Source organism: Tachypleus tridentatus, chromosome 7, assembly GCF_004210375.1.
Source record: "Tachypleus tridentatus isolate NWPU-2018 chromosome 7, ASM421037v1, whole genome shotgun sequence".
NCBI lineage: Eukaryota > Metazoa > Arthropoda > Merostomata > Xiphosura > Limulidae > Tachypleus > Tachypleus tridentatus.
In genome coordinates, this window is record NC_134831.1 from 5,202,226 (window position 1) to 5,227,821 (window position 25,596).

General features: G+C 33.7%; 1 protein-coding gene across 1 annotated transcript in view; it reads right to left on the reverse strand.

The window, feature by feature from the left end:
* Positions 1-25,596, reverse strand: part of LOC143255033 (voltage-dependent T-type calcium channel subunit alpha-1G-like) — a 226,544-nt gene that overhangs the window by 69,468 nt on the left and 131,480 nt on the right. Inside the window, 7 exon segments of the mRNA XM_076510047.1 lie at positions 412-1,021; positions 1,872-1,964; positions 3,460-3,742; positions 5,359-5,400; positions 10,098-10,272; positions 11,369-11,466; positions 16,139-16,384. Coding sequence (XP_076366162.1) covers positions 412-1,021; positions 1,872-1,964; positions 3,460-3,742; positions 5,359-5,400; positions 10,098-10,272; positions 11,369-11,466; positions 16,139-16,384 — 1,547 coding nt within the window.

Sequence of the window (25,596 nt, forward strand, 5' to 3'; positions counted from 1 at the left end):
AATGAACTCCTGATAACAATAAGCACCTCAGTCTTTTCCTTTGATTTTCCTCGTACAGTCTCCAAGGTAGCTTATGACAAATGGAATTTCCCAAAAGTGGTACAAGTCAGTGGCAAGTTGAAGTGATATTTGAAATAAAAGCTTGGGCTTCATACTTATATTTCAACAGTAGTAAGTGGGCATAATCACAAGTCTCCAATAACTTGTTTTACTACAAACAGGAACCATCCTACCAATGTAAAAGTTGAACTTTAAGCATAGATTGTAGTAATCACTTCAAATATAAGATACTGTCGTTTTTTTTCAACAAGGAATAACTGCACTTCAATTCATAAAAGTAAAAAACCATTATGAGGAGGAATCAATGAAAATTTTTGAAAAATAGAAAAAACTTGTTTACAATAACTTTACCTTGGCACTCAATAGAAATGGGAATTTCACTTATGGAGGAATTTTCTGGACTGCAAAGATTGCTTGGTACTTTGAGCATGCTTGGTCTTCTTGGTGATGATGTGGGATCAATGTCTGAGACCTCTGGACTGGCACATGGAGCCACAGATGATTCACAGGGAGACCACACAACAGAATTTTCAGGTGTTTGGGGCATGTGCACACAAGAGTTAGAATTGGAATTATTAGAATCAAAAGTATTATTATTTGAAATATTGTAACAGGATTCACGATGCTTCAGCAAACTCTGTACTGGTTGTAAAGGAGGCCTTTGATGCCTTCTCTGTAATGAAGTCAAATGAGGCAATTCTTCTTTACCGTGTTTCCGACGCATCTGCTTGTACCACTGTAGAAATCTCCGTCTGGCACGACGTCCAAGATGAGCTAGATATTTTACCATTTCTGTGTAGCAGCTAAGTGGTTGTTCTGATGCACTAGTATTAGCAAGAGTACTAGTTGATTGAAAGCGAGCACGTTCCTGTTTCATTCTCTTCAATTCTCTTTTTTTTGTTTCGGAAAATTGTGTTGCAATCACAACAAGACAGAGATTGATCATGAAAAATGATCCAACCTAAAAATGTAACATCTGTATTAATGTAAAGAAAATTTCAAATAGCTAACACAAAACTTTCTGTTATAGAACATTCAACAATTTTTTTACTGTTCAAACATGTAATATTAACACTTAAATCATCCTGTGTTAATAATGTTACTTTAAGTATAGAGTTCACAGATTCCTCTGAAACTTGAAACTGTTATAACAAGTACTTAGATGAACATCAGAATAAATGCCTCATGTACACTAGAGCACAAAAGTAATGGAAAAACTAAATGGTTCAAACTGATCTATGATGCCAAAGGTAAAAAATGTAGTTCATGAAATGCATTTGGTGGAAGAAAAAAAATGTTCAAATTCATTAGTTTAATGCCCTAAAAGGGCAATTTGGAACATAAAATCCTTACATGAGAAAGCCAATAAGTGAAAAATAGACTTCTGGACTGGGACTTGAACCCAGGATCTCCTTCTAACTAACCACTTGATCACAAGATAATATGGTAATTAAACTCCCAGTAAGAAGCCTTATGGGTGAACAGGCTTGTACTCTTGGCTGGCTCAGCAACAGAGATATGTCCTTATTAGTCACAATATTGGGGTTCAAGTCCTAATCTCAGTCTCTTTTCACTTACCAGTTTTTTCAACTAATAGTTTAACTCAATTATGCATATTACATCAGTACGTGCACACTTTAAAACAGTGTCTATGTTGAAGTCTGAGATTAATTTAAACTGTAAATGAAGGATCCCAGAAATTCTCTGTTATAACTAGACAAATTGTTAAACAGTTAAACAGTTTTACTTGATCTTTTCAAAAATCTAACCAAAGTTATTCATGTAATAGAACAACATGAAAAACAGCTTACCACAATAAGTAACATAAAGTATATCCAATCCCAAAATGAGTGAGCATCTTGAACATAATACATTATATCTGTCCAGCCTTCTAAGCTAATTACCTACAGTAGTCAAGGAGAAGGAACATTGTAGTTATTGAAACAAATACAGATGTTTTCTTCAGTGCCAGATTAGATTGCAATATGTAAAAATTAAAGCAACAATCTAATCACACAAAATAATTAATAATAATTCAGATTTATATTTATGGTTTGATACAAGTTAAGCAATTTTAAGGAAAGATTTTAGAAATGTTTCCAACATTCCCTGTAAAAACACAAACAAACCTTGTTTAAAAAAAATTGATAGTTAAAGGGTTCAAAGAATGCAAGACAGACAAAGGGAAAAAGACACTGATTTCACTAATTGTGCTTGGATACTTCATTTCTCTGCTTTACCTGAAAATATTAACAACACTGAAGCATGATTTAACTTAAAACAACCAATGGAGTATCAGCCATATAAACATTTTTCTAAGCTATTTATGTCCTAAAATACTTGTGGGTCCATAAATTGTTTTCCTTAAACAGTCACAAATAGCATGAATTATATGGAGATCCATATGTATTTTATATGGTAAATCACTGATTTTGCAATAGTTCATTAACATTAGGTGTTACTAAAAACAAAAACCTAAACCTACTGAATGTAGTGCAATAAAAAAACCCTTCCCCTGGTGGTGAATGATGTAAACAAAACAAACAAGAGATGGTAGCCTAAATGTCAAATCTAGCTCTTGACCAGTCACATCATAATTAAATATCAAGAGTACTCAGTCTATCTAACACAAGATTTCTATGCTTTTAACGTAAGGGATAACCACATTTCTGCTGGATAACACATACAAAGTAACAGCTAAATATCTATAATAACATGTAATAGAATTGAGGTTAAATCTGGTGGGTCACTTGCTACAACTTTGGTATCAAAACACCAGTATGAATCATGAATCCTGGGTTCAAGCCTTGAGCAGGACAGCTTTTTTCTTATTTTAAACATCAGTTTAATTATACTGGTATACAATTGACTGTAAAAGCCACTCCACCCATGAAGCACATACAGAATCAAATATAGTTCTATATATGCTTGACTGAGTGGTTAGTCTGATATGATGTGTTTGTGTCTGTGATGCTAGCCTGAAGGTAGGTTGTTGGTTAATGATACTGGGTTGGGGACTCAAGGGTGTTTTGTTTCATTGAGTGAACCCTACCAGCATGGAATATTTACTACCATCCTCAATAATTATAATGAGTACCATAGTGACTTCTTCAGGTCTACTTTAGTTGTGTTTTTTTTGCAAGTTATTATAGATTTTATGCTGAATGACCAACTGTCATCTAAAGAATATTTGACCTTCTTCTACACAGATATTACCTTGTAGGCTTACTTTATAGTATCAATACTGTTCAAAATATTAACAATACTTCAAAACAGAAGATATACATACCTGGTTAATTTAAAATATTAGTAAACTTAAAGACAAATATATCTGCTTAGGTCAAAACACGTTACAATTTCATAATAAATTATCAGTGCACCACTGTATAAAACACCTACCAAAAATATAGCTACCCATGCTAATCCTATATTATCAAATGATATGGCTCCCCGAAATGGATTTTTATCACCTGCACGACAAATTGTATAGTACTGATTCCAGTTCACACATGATGAGTTTGTGGGAGTGTTACTGCTTTTAGATTGAATAGAAGCATTACATATCATGTCTTGATATCGATATGGAGGCAGCTTGTCACAGGTGTGCATTCCATTGTCTTCTTCCATGCTACACACGTAGTCTTTCTGGGCCAGTTGGCTTTGGTAATAAGAAGATACTGGACTGAAAAAGTAAACAATTATGGGGAAAAAAATGTTATTTTCTAAAATTGGCAAAACAAAACAAAATGTAATTTATTTATATCTCACATTCTTTTCTACAAACTAAAAAAATCAAAACTCAGTTTTTATCTTCTAACAAAAGTAAATAGAAACCTAAAACACTTTGTATGTTATATAAATAATAACTAATTAGTATAACGTAGAACAAACAATTCCTACGCTCACCAATTATATGCAACACTGAATGTTTTCAAAATACTCCTACTAAAATAAAATGTTGGGAAAATATAGCAATAAGTTAAATAATATTTTTTACACCACAACTTTTGGAATAAGGTTATTGAAACTGCACCATTAGCGATATTTTGAACGTATGTTTATATGAACATATTGTTGGTTTCAAGCGCGACTTCTATCTGCGATCTGTCCACATTGGGGAATCGAGCCCCGGAGTTCAGTGTTGCAAGTCCATAAACCTACCATTGACTTAACCATTATAATATAAAGCAATAAAACTAATCTTTGTGATATACTTTCTTAAACTAAAATTTTCGAAAATGTTCGCAACATTCCAGCTTTGTTGCGTAAAATGAACGAAAAATGTATATTATTACATGTTATTTATCTGTTTAATGAAATCATCGATTATGCACTTATTTTTAAATATTAAACTTTGGTTTAGATATTTTTCTTGTGGCTATGTTACCAAGTTAAAAATAATGTGAAAAAAGTTTATCTCACCAAGTTTCATTATAAATTTTATACTACCAATGGTATCCTTCTGGTTCTATCACTAATCAGATAATCAAACAAGCCTGTTTCAAAAAACTATGGTTTACATTATCACTTATTTCTATGAAGCAATAATATTATCAAATATATTTTTGTATATATTGAAATGAATCAACTTCAAACACACTTGTATTAATTGGGTTAGCACATTTTAATAAAAACAAAACAAAATTTGACTTGAAGAGCAAAACTGTTAATGTTAACAAAACCGTGAACGAGGTTACAAGACTTTGATAAAAATTTCTAAATTTAGTTTCCACAAATAAATAAAAAGACGAGCCTTCATAAGTTTTGTTATTGTAGCCCCTATCATAATACGTTAAGAGTACAAACTGCTTCGAGTACAGCAGACCACAAGTTAAATTACACGTCGATTACCTTTGACACACACTGTTGTTCAAAACATTCATTATCATAACTTTTCTTAACTACACAAATAAATATAATAACACATTTATTCACAACAGTTAGATTACCATGAACATTCCTCAAATACTATCAACTACCGTACCATGCAGAACTACCAATATTTCCACAACTCAAGGCATCACTAAAAATAACACTAGGTAGCAGCACTACTGCATGCTAACACCAGGAGATATAAAACATTTACCGGAACGTTCAGCATGCTTAACACTTGCACTTTCATATATGCATAAACTTTTCCAAAAAACAGTTTCAAGTTTTAATTTTAGCACCACATTTGTGTAGCAACAACTTTTTATTTAAAATCTAAACACTAGGTGCATTTTGAAACTTGTTTATTGAATAGTTTACTAAGCATATGCATGCGCTACGAAGATATTAAAAAGAATCACTTCTTACTTTACAATTTTCACTTTTTCAACATAATACGTAGAAATATACCTGCAAAACAAAATACATCGTCAAAATTTATCGTCTGAACCTTGTTTGATATTTCATTCTTTTGTGGAAAACGCTTGATAGTTCAAACAAACAACAACACTCGGGTTATTAAACAAAAAAAATGCGATACGCCATTGAGGCTTATTGAAATAAACTAATCAATTCATTGTGATCGTAAAGATAAAGTTTAATATCAAATTTTTAAAAATCACTCTTTCTACGCATTTATAAATAATAATTTTATAGCCAAAAGTGTCATTCAACTATATTAACGTAGCAAATGTTTTAGAAAAATAATCGAACTTGACAAATAAAATGCAACAACATTAAATTCGAAAACAAAATTTAAAAAATACATAAAAAATACTTAAAACTGTGCATATTTATACGCTAAATCACATTATCAGTAACACTGAAGGCTGCAAATTTTATTAAGATAACTCAGGCCTAATTTATGGGCTTGGCATGGCCAAACGCGTAAGGCGTGCGACTCGTAATCCGAGGGTCGCGGGTTCGCGCCCGAGTCGCGCTAAACATGCTCGCCCTCCCAGCCGTGGGGGCGTATAATGTGACGGTCAATCCCACTATTCGTTGGTAAAAGAGTAGCCCAAGAGTTGGCGGTGGGTGGTGATGACCAGCTGCCTTCCCTCTAGTCTTCCACTGCTAAATTAGGGACGGCTAGCACAGATAGCCCTCGAGTAGCTTTGTGCGAAATTCCAAAAAACAAACAAAACAGCCTAATTTATGTTTCAAACTAGTGCACTTAACATTGCATTCATTGGAGATAAACATATTATATCTATCCATTGATTTATAATTAGTATAAAAACAAGAATTTTAAAACGTAAAACTAAATGATTTGAAAAGTTCTTGAAGCTTAACAGAAGTTGTTGTTTTATAGCTCAAAAAATGAAATTAACAAAGTTTCCATATGCAATGAATAAAATCGTTCAGGAGACAGAACTGTTACGTGTGTTTGTTTTGTTTGAATTTTGCGCAAAGCTACACAAGAGCTATCTGCGCTAGCCGTCTCTAATTTAGCAGTGTAATACTAAAGGGAAGGCAGCCGTGGGGGCGTTATAATGTGATGGTTAATCCTACTGTTCGTTGGTAAAAGAATAGCCCAAGAGTTAGCGGTAAGTGGTGATGACTAGCTGCCTTCCCTTTAGTATTACACTGCTAAATTAGAGACGGCTGGCGCAAATAGCTCTTGTGTAGCTTTGCGCGAAATTCAAACAAAACAAACACACGTAACAGTTCTGTCTCCTGAACGATTTTATTCATTGCATATGGAAACTTTGTTAATTTCATTTTTGAGCTAAGAAAACTAAAACAAAAATTGATGAATAACCAACGTCTAACGCTTAACCTTTCTAACAATCGTTTCAAATGTTCTCAGAATTGTCAATAAGATTATATTTGGTTTGGTGTCTTTTGAATTTCGAGATCTATCTGCGCTAGCCGCTCCTAATTTATCAGTGATAGACTAGATGGAAGGTAACTAATTAACATCATCCACCGCCAATTTTTGGGCTACTAGTTTACGAACAAATAATGGGATTTACCGTGACGTTATAACGCCTTCATTTGAAAGGCCTTCACATTTTATAATGAAAGGGCTCGGATATGGGAATTCGAACCCGCATATTACATGTTAAGCACTCTAATACCAGAATACATAAAGTTAAGTGGATAATTCCAAGAAGTGGCTATTGCACCAAGGTCCTTGAAATAATTTGCACATGAAATCCCTTTATATCCACAGGAATTTGGAAATGAAGATTAATGATAAATAACCCATCGTGCATCCAAGGCTTAAGGTGGAGATAAGGCTCTGCCCTCCCCTTTCTTTCCAAATTTTTCATTGTCGGTACAACACTGTCCATTTACTTACTTCCTGACGTATGTTTGATTATCATCTTGAAACTAGATGACCACAGCATGGTTTGATTTATTTTCTACCACTCCACATAAGTCACTAATTATAAAAGTTTCCAGCACATGGAGGCTTTACTCAAAGCAAACACCATTAGGAAGATTTGCCGTTTGATTACCCTGGTTATCTATCAGATCATCCCCATTAATGGAGAAAAGAGTAAACAAACCTCTTAGGTGTTGCCCTTTCACAAGGGATGCAGTAGAGTTACTGTTTTAAAAACGATCTCAGCCAATAGGGACGGGTTTTTTTTTAATTGTGTTCTGTCAATTTCCAAAGATTTCAAAGCAACTTTGTGTAAACTGCTTATGAGCCCTAAATCTACAGGACCGTATAATGATCTCTTGACTGGAAACAGTTTTCCTTTTGGTATGTGTTTTCCTATAGCAAAGCCACATAGTGCTATCTGCTGAGTCCACCGAGGGAAATCAAACCTCTTATTTTAGCGTTGTAACTCCGTAGACTTACCGCTGTACTAACGGGTGGTCTTTCCTTTAGGTATCATAACTATTTTTGTTGTTGTTCTTTTATACATCCAAGTGCAACTCATGTGCAAAGTGTAAGACTTATCAATCAATCCAAAGGATTGATTATGTTCACAATACCGCTATTAAGGTGATGATTTAATTGTTAAAAGTACTGGACTGACACAACTGTATTATACTGGCCCCTCTTGCTAATAATTCTTGGAGGGCTTCTTATTATGTGCCCAAGATGGATGTGGACACTTGTGTATGATTGTTCCAAAAACCGGAGAGAAAAAAATGAAAAAAATAAATTTATTATAGTTAATGGTGATGATGATAAGATATAGTTGTTCAGAAAAATATAAAAGCGAAAAAATATATAAATCTGATCTTTCCAAAAGTCCTTTGCACATATTCTTTATTCGATGCTTTTAATGTGTGTCCTATGTTAGTTGATTTCGCATGTTTATTTGTCTACAAACTCTTCTCACAGCCAAACTTGGCAGACATTTTTAAGTTGGGCTGGGGGGGTCCTTATCTATATGGTGAAGCCCCCTAAAAAGGAGTACCAACGGGCTAAAACTGTATAGCCCAATCTAAAACTGTATTTGATTACATGTACTTTCGACCAACATGTATAGATTCAACAAGCCTGCCATGGCTTGATAGTTTGGCTCGCAAACTGTGGGTTCGAACCCTATCATCGAATGTGTTTGCCCTTTTAAATGTAGTGGTATTATAATATGTCAATCAATTCAATGATTCGATTACATTATCTTAACAGTAATCGATCACTTCTTAATTACCCCTTGAACAGCGCGGGAATGTTATAGAGAGCAGCATCACTCGATGATGGCCGCCGTTAGGGGTTAAGGACAACTAGAGAAGATAGCTCTTGAATATTTTTTCACACAATTCAAGAAAGAAACAAACATTTTCTTAAACAAAATAATTCAACTTATTTTCTAGTTAACTTTAAAAATATAAAAACACTGCCTTCCACATTTTATTTTTCGTTTTTATGCAATAAATAAGTAATTGGCGAGTCTGTTGCACAGTGGTAATTCATTAATAAGTGCCTGTGGTAATTATATATATATATATATATATATATATGTATATAAACATTGATGAAGAAATGTCTAGGCTAAGTCGATGCAGAAAGGAAAGTTTGAACAGAAATCTGTGGGCACTTAGTTTTTAATACTAAAAACCTTAATTTAAATAAATTGCGTTAGCAAATGCAATTACACATATGACGTCATTTAATCGCCATATATTAACTTTGGGACCAGACGAATAAATTACGTTTTGATTTAGGATTTAATATAAAATTACCCATTTTTTATTTTCCGTATTTCATTTAATTCGAAAATGACTGACTTATTCTATTTAAGTGTAGTGTGCAATCTTTTGTAGATATATAGTATAAAGTTTGTTTGTTTTTTTTAATTTCGCCAAAAGCTACTCGAGGGCTATCTGCGCTAGCCGTCCCTAATTTAGCAGTATAAAACTAGAGGGAAGGCAGCTAGTCATCACCACCCACCACTAACTCCTGGGTTACTCTTTTACCAACCAATAGTGGGATTGACCATCACTTTATAACGCCCCCACGGCTGAAAGGGCGAGTGTGTTTGGTGCGACCTGATTCGAACCCGCGACCCTCAGATTACGAGTCGAACGCCTTAACCCACCTGGCCACATAATATATAAAAATATTAATTGTACTAAAATATAAAACGTGTGTCTATTTTTTTCTGCCATTTTTATTGTTATGGAGTTAAAATAATATTATAAACTGGAGTTGCGGAAAAATTGTGTGTTTGTTTGTGTCTTTCTTATAGCAAAGCCACATGAGGCTGAACCCACCGAGTTGAATCGAACCGCTGATTTTAAAGTTGTAAATCCGTAGACTTACCGCTGTACCAGCGAAAGTCACGTGAAAAATGGAACCCTGGGAATCAAATACTTGTAATTTGGATAACCAATTGAAATACATTAAAATTAAATATATATTACTTAAGCTCGCTTTTATCCGATCTTAGCGACTTTGTGTTAATGCATTCTTTAATATAATCGCTAATATAATGCAATAGAATGTGAAATCCGATAATATTAAAACACGTACAATATAAATGTTTCTCGATATGGCATGCACTGGATTAAAACTAAGTTTGTAATATTCATTCTAAGTTTTCGACAGTTTGTCAATGTAAATACAAATGATATATTTGAAAAATTTAAGAACTGTGTAACAAAGGCAAAAAAAAATCATGCTTCATCTTTTTCTTTACCCTGGACGATTGATATTCAGAGGTAGCTGTCCCATAAAACATCGCTGCCTCAGAAGGCCTGACCACAGTTGAACCCCTACAATACCAAATATAAAGAAGACAAAGAAACACAAAAGAAGAACATTGCCTAACATGGGGAGGGTGTCCAATAATAGCATCACCAGGATTCGCATACCTAGAAGATAAAAAGGAAGTGAATCAGAAACATATATTTGTCTTCTTGTAAGTTGCTATGAAACTGCATCACAAAATTCCACATTTTACCATCGAAATTTAGTAAATATTTTATAATTGACTTAATGGATAAAAACAAAAAGAATAACGTATCTTTTCAATGATAATTTTCTTCCTAAACACAACGATATTTATAACAATATGGCGCCAAAACAACTTTCTGACATACATTGTATGACAGTACAATAGGATACGATTGCCAGACGTGAAAATAATTTGTACAATGATTGTTATACACGCTATATTTATAAACTTAACTTCGAATTTGTGAAACTAATTTTTAAAGTATTCTGTAACAGGACAAAAAAACTGAAATAGCTTTTAGGTTTGCAAAGTAAAACGTTTTGAACTATAATTCACAGACTAACTGATAAAAAGTCATTAATTTAGTTCTTAAATTTAAACATATCAAATATAAACTTATTTGTAGTGTGTCTCAATATTCAGTATTAAAAAAACAAACAAATTTGCTGATACTGTGTTTCCTTTAGGCATTACATAAATAATCGATGTTAAATAAGTTACTATTTCAACTGTATTAACTTTCATATTAAATAACTTCATGTAATTTAATTTGTTAAGAATATCGTTCATCTGCATTTTCTATTCTTCAATATTCTATTGTATTTTCTTTTGTTGTATGATAAGTAGGTATATATTTGTTTTGCTTATATTTTCTATTACTCTAAGATAAATAAATACATGTTTATTTTAGCTTTATTTTCTGTTATCATACGATAAACAAATACATGTTTAGCATAGAAATCACACTTTAATAACTTTTTAACTCTTATCCCCCCATACAAAAATAACGAACCAAGATACGTAATTAATAACAAAATAATTTCTCTACCAATTTGTAGCCATTAATTGACCCTTCTATGATCTTAGTAACAATAAAATATACATTTTATCTTTTGGCATTCTTAAAAATCTTTGAAATTAGATGTACGAAATTAATGAAAAATCAAACACACAGACAAACAAATGAACAAAACCAGTGAAGATATAATAAAAATAGTCGATATTTGACCTACTTGGAATTCTGTTAATGGCTCTCAGAGGTCGTAGAACACGAATAGTCCTGATGGCAGATAAATTAATACTTCCAACATCCAAACAATATTCAAGAGTCCTATCAAAGAAGTTGCAAAAAAAAGGTATTGGAAAATAATTTATTTTAAAAAGTTTTAAAAAGCATTCAAGATAACGTACACATACAGAGTTTCGGACTTTGGGAAATCACTGTTAGTGTTAATTATTTAGGTCTGCCATTTGTTAACTAGAAAAACATTGTTACCCATAAAATATGAGCAGTTGTATGGGGTAAAAATGACCACATAAAATTCCTTCAGAATTTAGAATTTTTAAAATGATGATTCGAATATTTGCTAACCAAGTTTCAGTTTTGAAACCATAACTCGTGAAGCATCTTATTATCGTTTCAAACTTCTAAATAAATCAGAGCATTAAAAAAAACACGTTTACCAAGTGCTCACAAATACCTAACCTAACATAACCAATACGTCGTTAAATACTATAATTTCCTGGGAAAAAACAAGATAAATATTCTAGGCTACTGTTCAGGCCATATTCTAAAGTTCAAATATATTAATGACAAAGTATATCATAACATGTAACAGAGAAGAAAATGATAAAAAACAACAACATAGTTTAGCTTTAACACCCGTATTTGAGAACGTAATTTTTTCAGTTTCCCTTTGTCGTAAGTAAACAAAATCAACAGTCTGGCTGTTGCAGTGGCGGCGCCAAGGGGGGCTTGAACCCCCCAAGAGCCAAGCCCCCCATCAGCCCCCCAATATTGTTACCTACATATATTCGTAAAATATGGAAAACACAATCGTCGTTGTTGCTTAACAATTAACATCCAATGAAAACTGCATTAAAAACGCAGTTCAAAATAGCACACCTTTCTGAAATGTACCTTGGTATTTACATTATTATAATTTACTATCTATACTTCATATTGATGGCATTTTGGGAAGCCCCTCCACAGTTTCCCTCAGCCCCCCCCCTCCTAACAAAAATATCCTGGCGCCGCCACTGGGCTGTTGTCACGAAAAATATCGAATTTAAATTTACTGTACTAGCCTTTCCTACATTGTTTTCATAGGAGCCCTGACTCCACAATCCTATTTCAACTGGTTATTTCAAATAGTTTTCTTTCTTTGTCCTTTATTGAACTGGAGTTATCAAGTTCAAAACTGAGATTAATCGGTCATACAGTAACGGTAACATTCTACTTTTACAACGAGCAATTTTCCCGCCATCTCGTGTTTTATCCAGTACCATTGAAAATGAAAAGTTAACAAAAGTAATTATAAGGTGCTTGTAATATTTAAATACAACTTCATTTGGAAATTACTTGTCAATATCACAAGACATCGAGTGGCCTAAATCAGATAAAAAAAATATGTTAGAAAGTGAGGACAAATGCTCTTTAATGTAATTGTAAAAAAACAGTGCTGTTTAAAAAAGGTGAAATTAAAATTACGTAACTAAGACACTGATTGTAATTTTAAAAATTATATTTTAAACACTGTATTATTATTATATGTTTTCATAGTTTATTCCCACATCACAAAAACTGAACTTTGCCTTATTTCTTGATATGAATGTTTTGGCAATTTTATTGTTTAAAATTTAGAAATAGCCAGAAAATCAGTCTTAAATAATCACGACTTTAAATGATTTTTAGCAAAAGACCGATTATATAACAAGGTTATTTTTTTCTAAACAACCTTGCACAATTTCTACTGATATGCACCCCACTATATCATATCAGAGACGATTCAATTAATCAATATATTTCAGTTTAGGCCTAATATTTGTGATGAAAATAGCATTATTTGTATGTGTTTTTTGTTGGTATCGTTTTTCCTCTTTCATCACTTGTCTATTTTGGATTCGAAAACAGAAATGTGTACAATTTCTTATCTACTTTTTTATCTTTCGTATGCTACTTCCCAAGAGGCCTAACACAAACTGCTAGACCTCGTCAATTGGACTGGATGATGAGACAAATATTCTGCGAAACTCCATTCATATGTACAATATAAGCTTTTACATGTAACGGATTCTAACGTTTCGTCTCGTTTAACCCTTAACTTTTACATACACATACACACACATTTATAGGTTTACACAACAAAAATATCTTTGCTATTCAGTGATGCATATGTGATTAGTGTCAGGTAGAAGACAACGAAGGACAGACGAGTTAAGTTACAAACATAGCTGTAATAGCTCCTGTATTAACATTTTCCGCTGCTTTAATCGCCAGATTACTAATGTTTCGTTGTTTACGTCTGTTGAAAATTTCAATGTAAAAATTTCATCACTAAAACTGTGTAAAACAACTCAGCTTTTGTCTAAAAGGCAAGTGGAATTTAAAGAACCAATTAACGAGAATAATTGCAATATTGGTATTAGAAAGAGTAATGGACAAAAGCAGTTAGGTTCTTCAAAAGTTTAGAAAAATATAGTCCGATAAATCGATCGATATTTATCTACCTTAATGGTGATTCTAGGATAATTGGATGGTAGATAAATTTCAATTATAATTTAAATACTTTTATACTGGCAATTCATGCATCTTTTATGAACATCCACGAAAATCCCACCGTTCTTATTTTTGTTTGTTTTTCTAAATACGGCTACGTTTTGTCACTGAAGAAACAAGCAACAGAACATTCGCCATATTAATTAAATTTATTTGGATGCTTGTAACTGTTCGTAAAGATAAGAGTTATTGGGTTTTGTTTTATAGACATAAACATCGTAATCTATTGAACCAAATACTTTTGATCCTGCTTGCGTTTTATTAATATCTGTTCTGTAATAATTGTATGTTTATGAAATTTATCAACTCATAACAGAAAACGTACGTGTGAGCTAACAATCAAAACGCGCAACTGCGCAGATAGGAATTTCATTTGGTGCAATGCAAGGGGGCAGGAAATGTCCAAAAACAAGATTTCTTTTTTTTTTTAATTAAAAAATGTATCTTTAAGAAAACTCGATCAGAATTAGAGCAAATTATATTTTTAGACAAACCTTTAATATAAGCGTTCTCTGAGTTTACGTGTCTGAAGAACGTCGACACAATCTACAATAAATATATTTTTATATTTCATTATATAATTTTGTGTTGACTCTCAGTCTTTCAAATTGTGGTGAAAATTTCTTTGATTTTAACAGCGTTTTTTTAGTCTTGCGTAGAAACTATGATAAACTAACTTGGTTTTTGCATATTGTTTAATTAAACATCGTAAGTAATGCGTCTTGTCTTGTGCATATTGTTTAATTAAGCATTGCACGTAACGCATATTATTTAATTAAACATCGTAAGTAATACGTCTTGTCTTGTGCACATTGTTTAATTAAACATCGTAAGAAATGCGTCTTGTCTTTACATATCGTTCAAGTAAGCATTGTACGTAACGCATATTATTTAATTAAACACCGTAAGTAATGCGTCTTGTCTTGTGCATATTGTTTAATTAAACACCGTAAGTAATGCATCTTGTCTTGTGCATATTGTTTAACTAAACATCGTAAGTAATGCGTCTTGTTTTGTGCATACTGTTTAATTAAGCATTGTACGTAATGCACATTGTTTAATTAACACCGTAAGTAATGCGTCTTGTCTTGTGCATACTGTTTAATTAAGCATTGTACGTAACGCACATTGTTTAATTAACACCGTAAGTAATGCGTCTTGTTTTGTGCATACTGTTTAATTAAGCATTGTAAGTAATGCATATTGTTTAACTAAACACCGTAAGTAATGCAGCATATTCATGAACTTGTATCAACATTGTTCTCACTTTTTAACTTACTTAACTTTAAAAAAGGTTCGATCAACAGACGTTCTCTAACCCTTATAATTTTTTTACATGATTGCATAATGGTTGTGAATATATTCTAATAACAAACAACTTTTTATTTAGAAATAATAATGAAAGTAACATGAAGAACGTAACCTCTATCTATATGTAGTAATTTAGCCTAATCTGTGTAAATATCTTAACCCTAGAATTACCACTACCGCTGAGTTTCACGTGTTGCTTCACATAGACTAATTTTACGATTTTGCTCATTACGGCACACCGTGAAAAACTGCTCTATCAACCCGTTACGAAAGGCGTAGGAAGCGGCAAGGCCTAACCCCTTTTTCATGGCATATGAAACTAAAAGTTGTGTATTAAACTCGTTTCTTTTTATTTAGTACATTACGTTGTGTATACGCAGTATTTTTAATTAAAATGGTTAAGATTAAATCTCATAGCAATAAAGCTTAAATTTTTCCCAAACCCCCTAGAAGTAATACAGTGTAAAACGCCTGACCACTCCAAAATTACTCCTTACGGCAGTGTTACGGATTTTAAAACACAGATGTGAAAAATAATGTTCATACATTTAAAGAATATAATGTGTCGGAAAGCGATAAAAACATATCCATTGTCTAACATTATTTTTGTCACGAACATCAGGCCTATTGATTCACATTACTTTCCCAATTTTCACACCTAGAATCGTAATTTGGAAGTTTCTGTATCGTTGTTTTAACAAACATAGTAAATATGGTACTCAACAAAAACGATTGTTCAAAATGGTTTCAAAACATTACGATTTCTATTTTTTTAATCAATACATAATAATTATTAATCAACATCGACAAGTAGTAGAACAACACCAAATATACTTCAGAAAACAATCACTGTTATTAACTTACACCGTCATTAGATGGCGCTGTAATCCAGCATTAGCCGGATGCTACTTACCCAGCTGTTACAATGAACATATCCAGTCGGTTCCAGGTGTCTGCCAGGTAGGTGGTTTTGCCTATCAGCCCCATTGCCACAACCTTAATGATCATTTCCGCAGAAAAGAAAACATAAATTAGGTGGTCGAATAACTGAAGAGTCTGACAGCGAGTAGACGTACACACTTCGTCTGCGCATGGCTGGTACATCCCTAATGTGACGCAGTTGAGAAGGATAATTACCATACTGATTCTCTCGAACCACGTGGAAAAAGAGTTAAGGAACGCACATCTGAAACTGATTACATGGTAACTGATGAAATTTGAATACTACTTACTCGAGAAAAATTAAGCAACACTTACCTATACTTATTTTCTACTGCACGCTTGATCTACAATCGTCCAAATAGTCACACTGGTTTCGTAACAATTGGCCCGGCATTGCCAAGTCGGGTAAGGCATTCGACTCGTAATTTGAGGGTCGCGAGTTCGAATCCCCGTCGCACCAAACATGATCGCTCTTTCAGCTGTGGGGGTGTTATAATGTAACGGACAATCCCACTATTTGTTGGTAAAAAGAGTAGTCCAAGAGTTGGCGGTTGGTGGTGAAGACTAGCTGCCTTTCCTCTAATCTTACACAGTAAAATTAGGGACTCCTAGCGAAGATAACCCTCGTGTAGCTTTGCTCGATATTCAAAAACAAACTGAAAATTTAGGGGAGTAATGACCACCGTGTATCAACAGAAACCAATTATTTCATTTCAGGTACACATTTCTTTACTGCTTACGTCATCAGACATTCATACACAGTGAAGAAATGTGAAGTATAAGGGAAGTGAAACCATTTATATGTATCAATTATTATTATGAATAATTATAAATATATATTCCAAATGGCCCATTGTGTAGCTTTGTGCTTAACCAAAGCAAATGAATAAATAAGTTAGAGGTGGTGATTCGTGTGCCTAAAAACAACAAAAGTTAAGATATTTAACTAAAAGGAGATGATATACGGTGATTAATAAAAATTTAGTACTGCGTGCTTTTGTTTGTTAAAGAATTTCGCGCAAAACTACACGAGGGATATCTGCACTAGTTGTCCCTAATTTAGCAGTGTAAGACGAGAGGGAAGGCAACTAGTCATCACCACCTACCACCATTTTTTGAGTGACTCTTTTACCCATGAATAGTGGAACTGATCGTATCATTATAACGACCCCTTGCCTACAAGGGTGAACACGTTTGGTGTGATACGGATTTGAACTCGCGATTCGCAGATTACGAGTCAAGTGCCCCTAACCATCTGGCCCTACTGAGCCTCGATATTTCTTCCTTTGGGTTAAATACAGTCTCTAACCAAATTCGAACGTAGGATCAACAGCCCTGAACACGTTTGTTCAATTATATATTTATGTAAAAACGAAAAGGAAAAAAAGAAGTAGCATATATTATTTTGTTAACTGAAATTATTTAATTATTTACTCCAATAACAAATGCAAATTAACTATTCTCACACTAATACGTTTGAACTAAGACTGAGTGAGATTCAATTCGGTATTCCTGTCTGAAGGATTAGTGTTTTATACAATTAATTTGTTCACATTTCATGTTACAATAATCACTTTTGGTTTTACTGTAATCACTAGCAAGTTCTTTTTAATTTACAGCTTTCCAGAAAATTTATAACAACTACATAAGATATGTTTCGCTTATCTATTTTTCGCATAAAGCTATACAAATTGTTAATTCGACCACGTGTAATCGAATCTATTGTCTTTAAGTCCGTAAACTTGCCGCTGACCCAATGGGGGACACACATGGAAGGTGTATGCCAATAACGTTTAGTATTCAAACGCAAAAACAATTAAACACCAAAACAAAGGAAAATCTTACAATGATTAATGGACTTATTACTTGTGGAAATCAAGCTCTTGGGATACTCTTTTATCAACGAATAGTGGGATTGACCGTCACTTTATAACGCCTCCATGGCTGAAAGGGCGATCATGTTTGGTGTGACGGGGATTCGGGTTGGCTGTGGTGGTGATGACTAGCTGCCTTCCCTCTAGTATTACACTGCAAAATTAGGGACGGCTAGCGCAGATAGCTCTCTAGTAGCTTTGGCACTGACATGATAAAATAAAATAGAAACTTGATCTGGTTAGAGTATATGTCGTTAAGGGCCCAAACGCGCATGTATAACTTATATATGAAGTTACAAGCACATACAGAACTACATGTATTTAGGCTTAGAAGCACGTGCATTCTTGTTTGTTTCATATTAAAACATTAATCATCTGTTCGTTTGTAAGAAAACTTAAAATAATTTATAGTTCCCCGTCACTTAGGACATCGGTAAATCTTTGAATTTGCAACACAAAATCAGAGGTTTGATACCTCTCGGTGGACACAGCAAATAGTCCGATGTATTTTTGTTGTAAGAGAAACACACACACAAATGATTTATAAGTTTTCGAACATTAATACATTCTCATGTCCTCACATAGCCAGCGCGCAACAATAACTGAGTGAAGGTAGAGACATGAATTTTTTTTTCCAGAAATAAAAATTTAATTATTTACCGTAAAACTATAGTAAGAAATTCAAAGAAAATATTTGTTTCGTACTGTTATAAAGAATAAATTATTTATATCCTTAACGTTCTCAGTAGAATTAAAATATGTTTACTTTATAAAACATGTTGCTACATGGTATAATCATGCATTACACTTTCTGATGTGTAAGTTTATCGATTATTGTATAATGTTATTTACTATCGATTCGTATACCATATAACATATCTTTATGTCGCAAATCTGTAGCGTTACAATAACTGATATGGTCGCTAGTTTCAGCTTACAGGGAATTGTTTTACTAGTTAAGATAATAAAATGACGGGAAATGTCTTGTATGGACCATTATTTTAAATTGTTGTGAACGAGAAAAGACTTGCTTATAGAAACAATGTTAAATGATAGTCACAAAAACAATTGTTAACATTTTAACATTTACGATACATACACGCACGTAAGAAGGGGTCTTCGATTTAACCCCCTATATTTGTGATATAAAACACATTATGCTGCCGATGGGTGAAACACTTTCTGTATAATCTATATTCTTCTGATAAAGCATTACCACTTTAAATAATCTCATGTCTCCAGATTCCCGTAGCGCTGATATTATTTACGTGTGTTTTGTCCAATCCGTGGTGGCTTTTGATCTTACAAATTATACTCCCTCTTCAAACATTCTGCCTAAAATATTCTATTGAAAGACACACAAACAGCACATTTTTAAATACCTTTCAATCAACGCAAATATATTATATGTTGCCAAAAGGACTGAAATTCTCTCGGATATATATATACATTTTTTAATTTTTTCCCTTTTCTGAAACTGGTTTCCGTTATTTTTGAATTTAAATACTGCGCGAGCTTGTATAAAACTAAGGCCAGTTCTTAATCAAGGTGAGTGAGTACTCGTACTGTTTTAAGTGTTATTTTCAGCACTAGTTGTAAATAAACGAAGTCATACAAGATGAAAATTCTTGAAGCTAACAACTGTCTGGAGTATTCCAATACCCAGAACTTGGCATCCGTTAGAAATGCGTGTTCGTGAAGCGAGCAGATTGGTACTTCACGTAATTATCATTACTAAAACGCCTAGCGTCGTGCACAAAATAACGCATGCGCACAACGTTTATAAACAGAAAATGAGTGCACAGTCGTTATTTAATGTCTACTGTGAGATTTCTTTGCTGTCATTTCTATTTCCTGTGACTGTGTCCTATCGTATCATCTCTTAAACGCATCAGTGACATCTGAGCGCATTATATTTCCCAATAGTCTTGTCTGGTCATAAAATAACGACGCGTCTGTTCTATAGGAGCAGCAACAGAGATACCCCGACATAATCTATACAAGTAACATCCTTTAACTCGTAATCGATGGTCTTTCCTCTTCGCCCTCCCCCAAAAAAAGTCCACACTCAAGGAAATGATTGTCATATTGAATAGATCATTTCTATAGGTTTGTTTGTTTGTAGTTAAGCACAAACCTACGCAATGGGTTACCTATGCTGGACCTACCAAGGATATCGAAACCCAGTTGCTAGCGCTATAAGTCGACAGACTTACAGTGGTGCCAGTGGAGTGTGTGAATAGAGTGAAGTAATTTCTTTAGGACAACTGGCTATAGATGCACAATGAATTGTAAGCCTAAATTTGGTCGATTTCGAATCCCAGTCACACCAAACATGCTCGCCCTTTCAGCCGTGGAGCGTTATAATATCACGGTCAGTCCCACTATTCGTTGGTAAAAAGAGTAGCCCAAGAGTTGGCAATGGGTGGTGATGACTAGCTGCCTTCCCTCTAGTCTTACACTGCTAAATTGGGGACAGCTATCGCAGATAGCTCTTGTGTATCTTTGAACGAAATTAAAAACAAACCAAACCTTGAGACTGTTGAATACAGGAACGAGAATATATCTCGATGAATGACGAATGAACAAGGTTGTTCCAAGGTCAACAGGTTGCGCGTGACAGATTTAATCAATTTAATCTACTGCTTAAATAACTGAAATTCGTTTAGACACCATGAATTATCATTGAAGAAAATCAGAATTATGTTGCTGTTGTTGGTTTAAGCATGCTGAGACGCGGTCCTTTCCAGGACTGGGATATATAGATCAAGTCCTAGTTAGGAAGATGTTGCTTTGAGAGAATGTTGGTTTGTTGTTGCTTGTTAATGAGCACAAAACTACACAAAACTTTATCTGTGCTCTTACCCACCACGGGTATTGAACCCCGATTTAGAGCCCTATAACTCCGCAGACTGTGCCACTGGGGGTCTTTGAGAGGAACGGCAGTATCCCAAGAAAACCCATTTTCATGACCAGGGCGCTTACCAAGAATAACAAAACAAAAGTTCGTAAAGGGAACTGATAATAAACAGATGATACATCATACATCCAACTGAAGTTCGTAAAGGGAACTGATAATAAACAGATGATACATCATACATTCAACAAAAGTTCGTAAAGGGAACTGATAATAAACAGATGATACATCATACATTCAACAAAAGTTCGTAAAGGGAACTGATAATAAACAGATGATACATCATACATCCAACTGAAGTTCGTAAAGGGAACTGATAATAAACAGATGATACATCATACATCCAACTGAAGTTCGTAAAGGGAACTGATAATAAACAGATGATACATCATACATTCAACAAAAGTTCGTAAAGGGAACTGATAATAAACAGATGATACATCATACATCCAACTGAAGTTCGTAAAGGGAACTGGTAATAAACAGATGATACATCATACATCCAACAAAAGTTCGTAAAGGGAACTGATAATAAACAGATGATACATCATACATCCAACTGAAGTTGGTAAAGGGAACTGATAATAAACAGATGATACATCATACATTCAACAAAAGTTCGTAAAGGGAACTGATAATAAACAGATGATACATCATACATCCAACTGAAGTTCGTAAAGGGAACTGATAATAAACAGATGATACATCATACATCCAACTGGAAACACATTTCAAATTCCTTTTTTCAAAAATCAAGGCCTAAATCAGACTTAAATGAGTTCGGTGATTTTATTTCCGTAAGGTCGTGAACTAATGTATTTAAATGACCAGAGTTTCTGTCTATATAGCGTCATTTCACTATTAAAACCCCAATATCCTACAAGGACTTCAAATAAAAAAAACGACTACGTTACAGCGTAGATAAAAAACGTAATTAAAATTGATGTTTGCGATTTCAAAAACAGGTTGTCAGCGAATTGAGCCAAGTGACTTTTGTCATATAAAATGAGGTTCACATTTCGACCATAAATATTCAACAGCCTTCAGGGAGTATATGCTGTTTGCCAAATTCATGACTAAGTGTCTTTCTTATCTATTCTTTTGAACATTCTCGAAATAAAATTTCGCAAGCTTTCACTAAACACTCGGAGTCTTTTTGTACAGAAAAAAAATCAGAATTTATAATAAAATATTTTAGTTAAAAATTAATGATTCAATAAGGAAAAATACCCCACTCTAGTACAGCGGTAAGTCTACGGACTTACAACGCTAAAATCAGAGGCTCGATTCCCCCTCGATAGACTCAGCAGATAACCCGATGTGGTTTTGCTATAAGAAAACACAAGGTTCCGGCATAGCCAAGCGTGTTAAGGCGTGTGACTCGTAATTTGAGGGTCGTGGGTTCGCATCACCGTCGCGCCAAACGTGCTCGCCCTTTCAGCCGTGGGGGTGTTATAACGTGACGGTCAATCCCACTATTCGTTGGTAAAAGAGTAGCCCAACAGTTGGCGGTTGGTGGTGATGACTAGCTGCCTTCCCTCTAGTCTTACACTGCTAAATTAGGGACGGCTAGCGCAGATAACCCTCGAGTAGCTTTGCGCAAAATACAAAAAAACAACAACAGAAAACACAAGCACATATCAGTAAGGGAAGAACAGTATTGATTACTACGTGTTGTCTTTATTTATTTTGTCCAAAACTTTACATGTAAAGTAGCTTAACAAATTAACAATAACAACATAGATATTAGTTTTCTAATTTTTCTTCTCTTGACAACTATCGTTTAGTTAATCAAACCTGAGAACTTGGATAAAAACTGTAAAATGTGAAGTACTTAAATAAGGCAACGTCAGTAATATAGATAATGAATTACAGACAAGAGTGTCAAACTTTGTGACAAACCTTTGGTAGAAACCTCTGTATTTAGATACGTAACATAACGTCTACTCTTATGAGATACGCACTCCTAAACTGAAAATCTATTTTTACTTGGGGCCGAGCGTGGACTACTAGTTAGCTTGTTGGAGAGTGATGCCTCGGGCCCACAGTTTACCTCAAAGCCAACCTATGAACTTTTGGTTTGTGGGGGCGATATAAGAATGATCATGAAATTCAACTATTTTCTCCGACAAGAGTAGCTCAATAGCTAGATATGAGTGCCATTGGCTAGCTATTTTCACTACCCATTGTGTAGCCTTGCACGGATTTCCTGAAATACAAACAATATTTTTAATGTGAAATGCGATACATCCTTATGGTAGAATTTTTCTTCGACTTTCACGCAAAGCTACACTAGAGCCATCTATGTTGGCCGTCCCTAATGAAACATATAAGAATAAAAGGAAGGCAACTAGTCATTACCACCAACCGTAAACTCTTAGGCTACTATTTTACCAACGAATAGTGGGATTGACCGTCAAATTATAACGCCCCCGCAGCTGAATGGGCGAACATATTTGGTATGACGGGAATTCGAACCTGCGACCCTCAGATTACGAGGGATGATCGGTGTAGAATCATTCTGATACAAATAAAAACATTAGAGCAGAAGTCATCTTCAAGTATTCTAAATGTTGAAATCTCGGAATTATTATACACGAAGAGTGTGAATAAAAAAATACGGATTGAGTAAAATTTATGTGTGAAAAATTAAAGCTAAAAATTGTGGAATATCTTTTTTTTTGTAATGAAAATGAATATTTATGAATATATAGTACCATGATTGGACTTATACATATATAACAATGCCAAGCATTAAAATTATTTTCGTAAAAGTTTCACGTATCACTAGGCCTCGAATTAATAGTGTTTTACTAACTTGTTAGCAAAGCTTGTTTTATTTTCACTTGTTTATTTATTCACTATTATATTACTTTTAGTACAAATACACGGAATAGAAACCTTCTAGTTGTTCACAGCTTTAAATCTCAAGATTTAACTGATGAGTAAATTATTAATATATTAATTTTCATTCCAAGTTATACTTCGTATGGATCTGGCAGCTCACGAGCTAATTTTTTTTCTTCGTAATTATTAACATTTTTGACTAAACCACTGTTAGTCACGCCTTACGTGCTTACATTACTTTATAGCTAATTTCTTATTATCCCTAAAGGCAGATTCTCAAAGACAAGAAACGTTGTGTTTCGTACGGTCTTAACTTTAATGAATCTGTAGCTGAAATGACTATATATATAGTGTTCTGAAAAGAAGAAAATATAACTACTAGGTTCTTCTCAAAGCTATTTATAGTTTTTCACAACAATATAGTATCATACCCTTTCAGAAATTTCACTGAACACAGTTTATAACCTGAAAAAAATCTTAATTTGCCAACCTGAGAATCTAGAATCAATGCAAAGATACGCAAACAAAAGCAAACATTTTTGAACAACTATAACATCATATTAAGTATACAGTAAATGACTGTATAACAATATATTAAGTGAAAATTTAATAATTGTATAACAATATATTAGATATAAATTAAATAACTTTGTCTGATCAATCCTGAATGCTATCTTTCACTTCTACTTTAATTTTAGAAATCCACAAGAACTTTAGCAATACCATGTAAATACTTATCGGAATTACATACAAAAGGTTCGTTAAAAAAAACTGAACGAATTATGGAAACGGTGAATAAAGAGGCAAATACTGGAAAATACTTCCTTTATTTTTTCCAAATGAACTTCACCAAAGTGCAATTACAGTTTACGTTGTGATTGGTTGTTATCTAACCAATCAGAAAGTTCTATACTTATAGGATGATCATAAAAAGCATAGGTAGTTATACTACATCCAGTAGTTGTAGTAGTAATAGCTTGTCTTCAATTATGATTCCTGTGATTGAAAATACTGCATAATAAACAAAGGATTTTGAAGACAAAATCCACACTTCAGTAGCAATTGTGCACAATTGATTTTGAAGTGGGAGTGGCAATGCTAGTAATAGGAATTGTATAGGTAGAAAACCTAATAATCTCTAAACATGACGTTAAGGATCTCAGAACATCTTATCCAGGACATAAATGACTGTTTGAAGAAAAAAGACATTGCTGTAAATATAGATGTGAGTGTTATCTAGAGGACAATAGTTTACACGTTACTACATAGTAGTCTCAGTGGTCATGAAGTTGGTTGAATGGTATTATTGAGAAGAAGTTACCAAATGAAGAGGATGAAACAGATTTTGGGTTAAAACTGGAGATGTGTATTCTGTGCAGATGATTCCAAATTCGAACTATTCGATAACAGCTTGTTAGACGGAGAAGAAGAAAATGATGAGTGTACATCATATACCAGTGCTGTATTATAGAGGCTCAAAACAAGTTTAGGGTTGCTTCTTAGCCAACGATGTTGGTAATTTACACATAGTTGATGGCACCCTGTCTACTAGGAGGTACTGGCAAATTTGATTCGTTGTGCCATTATCATTCCCTTGGGAACACGACTAGTCAGGCGAGGAGATTCATTTCTAACAAATGAATACTCTTAAGTATACGTAAAAATAATGTGAAATAATAACTTGACAGTAAAACAAACCTAAAAAAAAACAATGAAATATTGATATAATCACGGCTTGCCTCAAAGCTCTAAAATAATTGTTCTTCAGACTTTTTGGAGCAAAGTATAAAA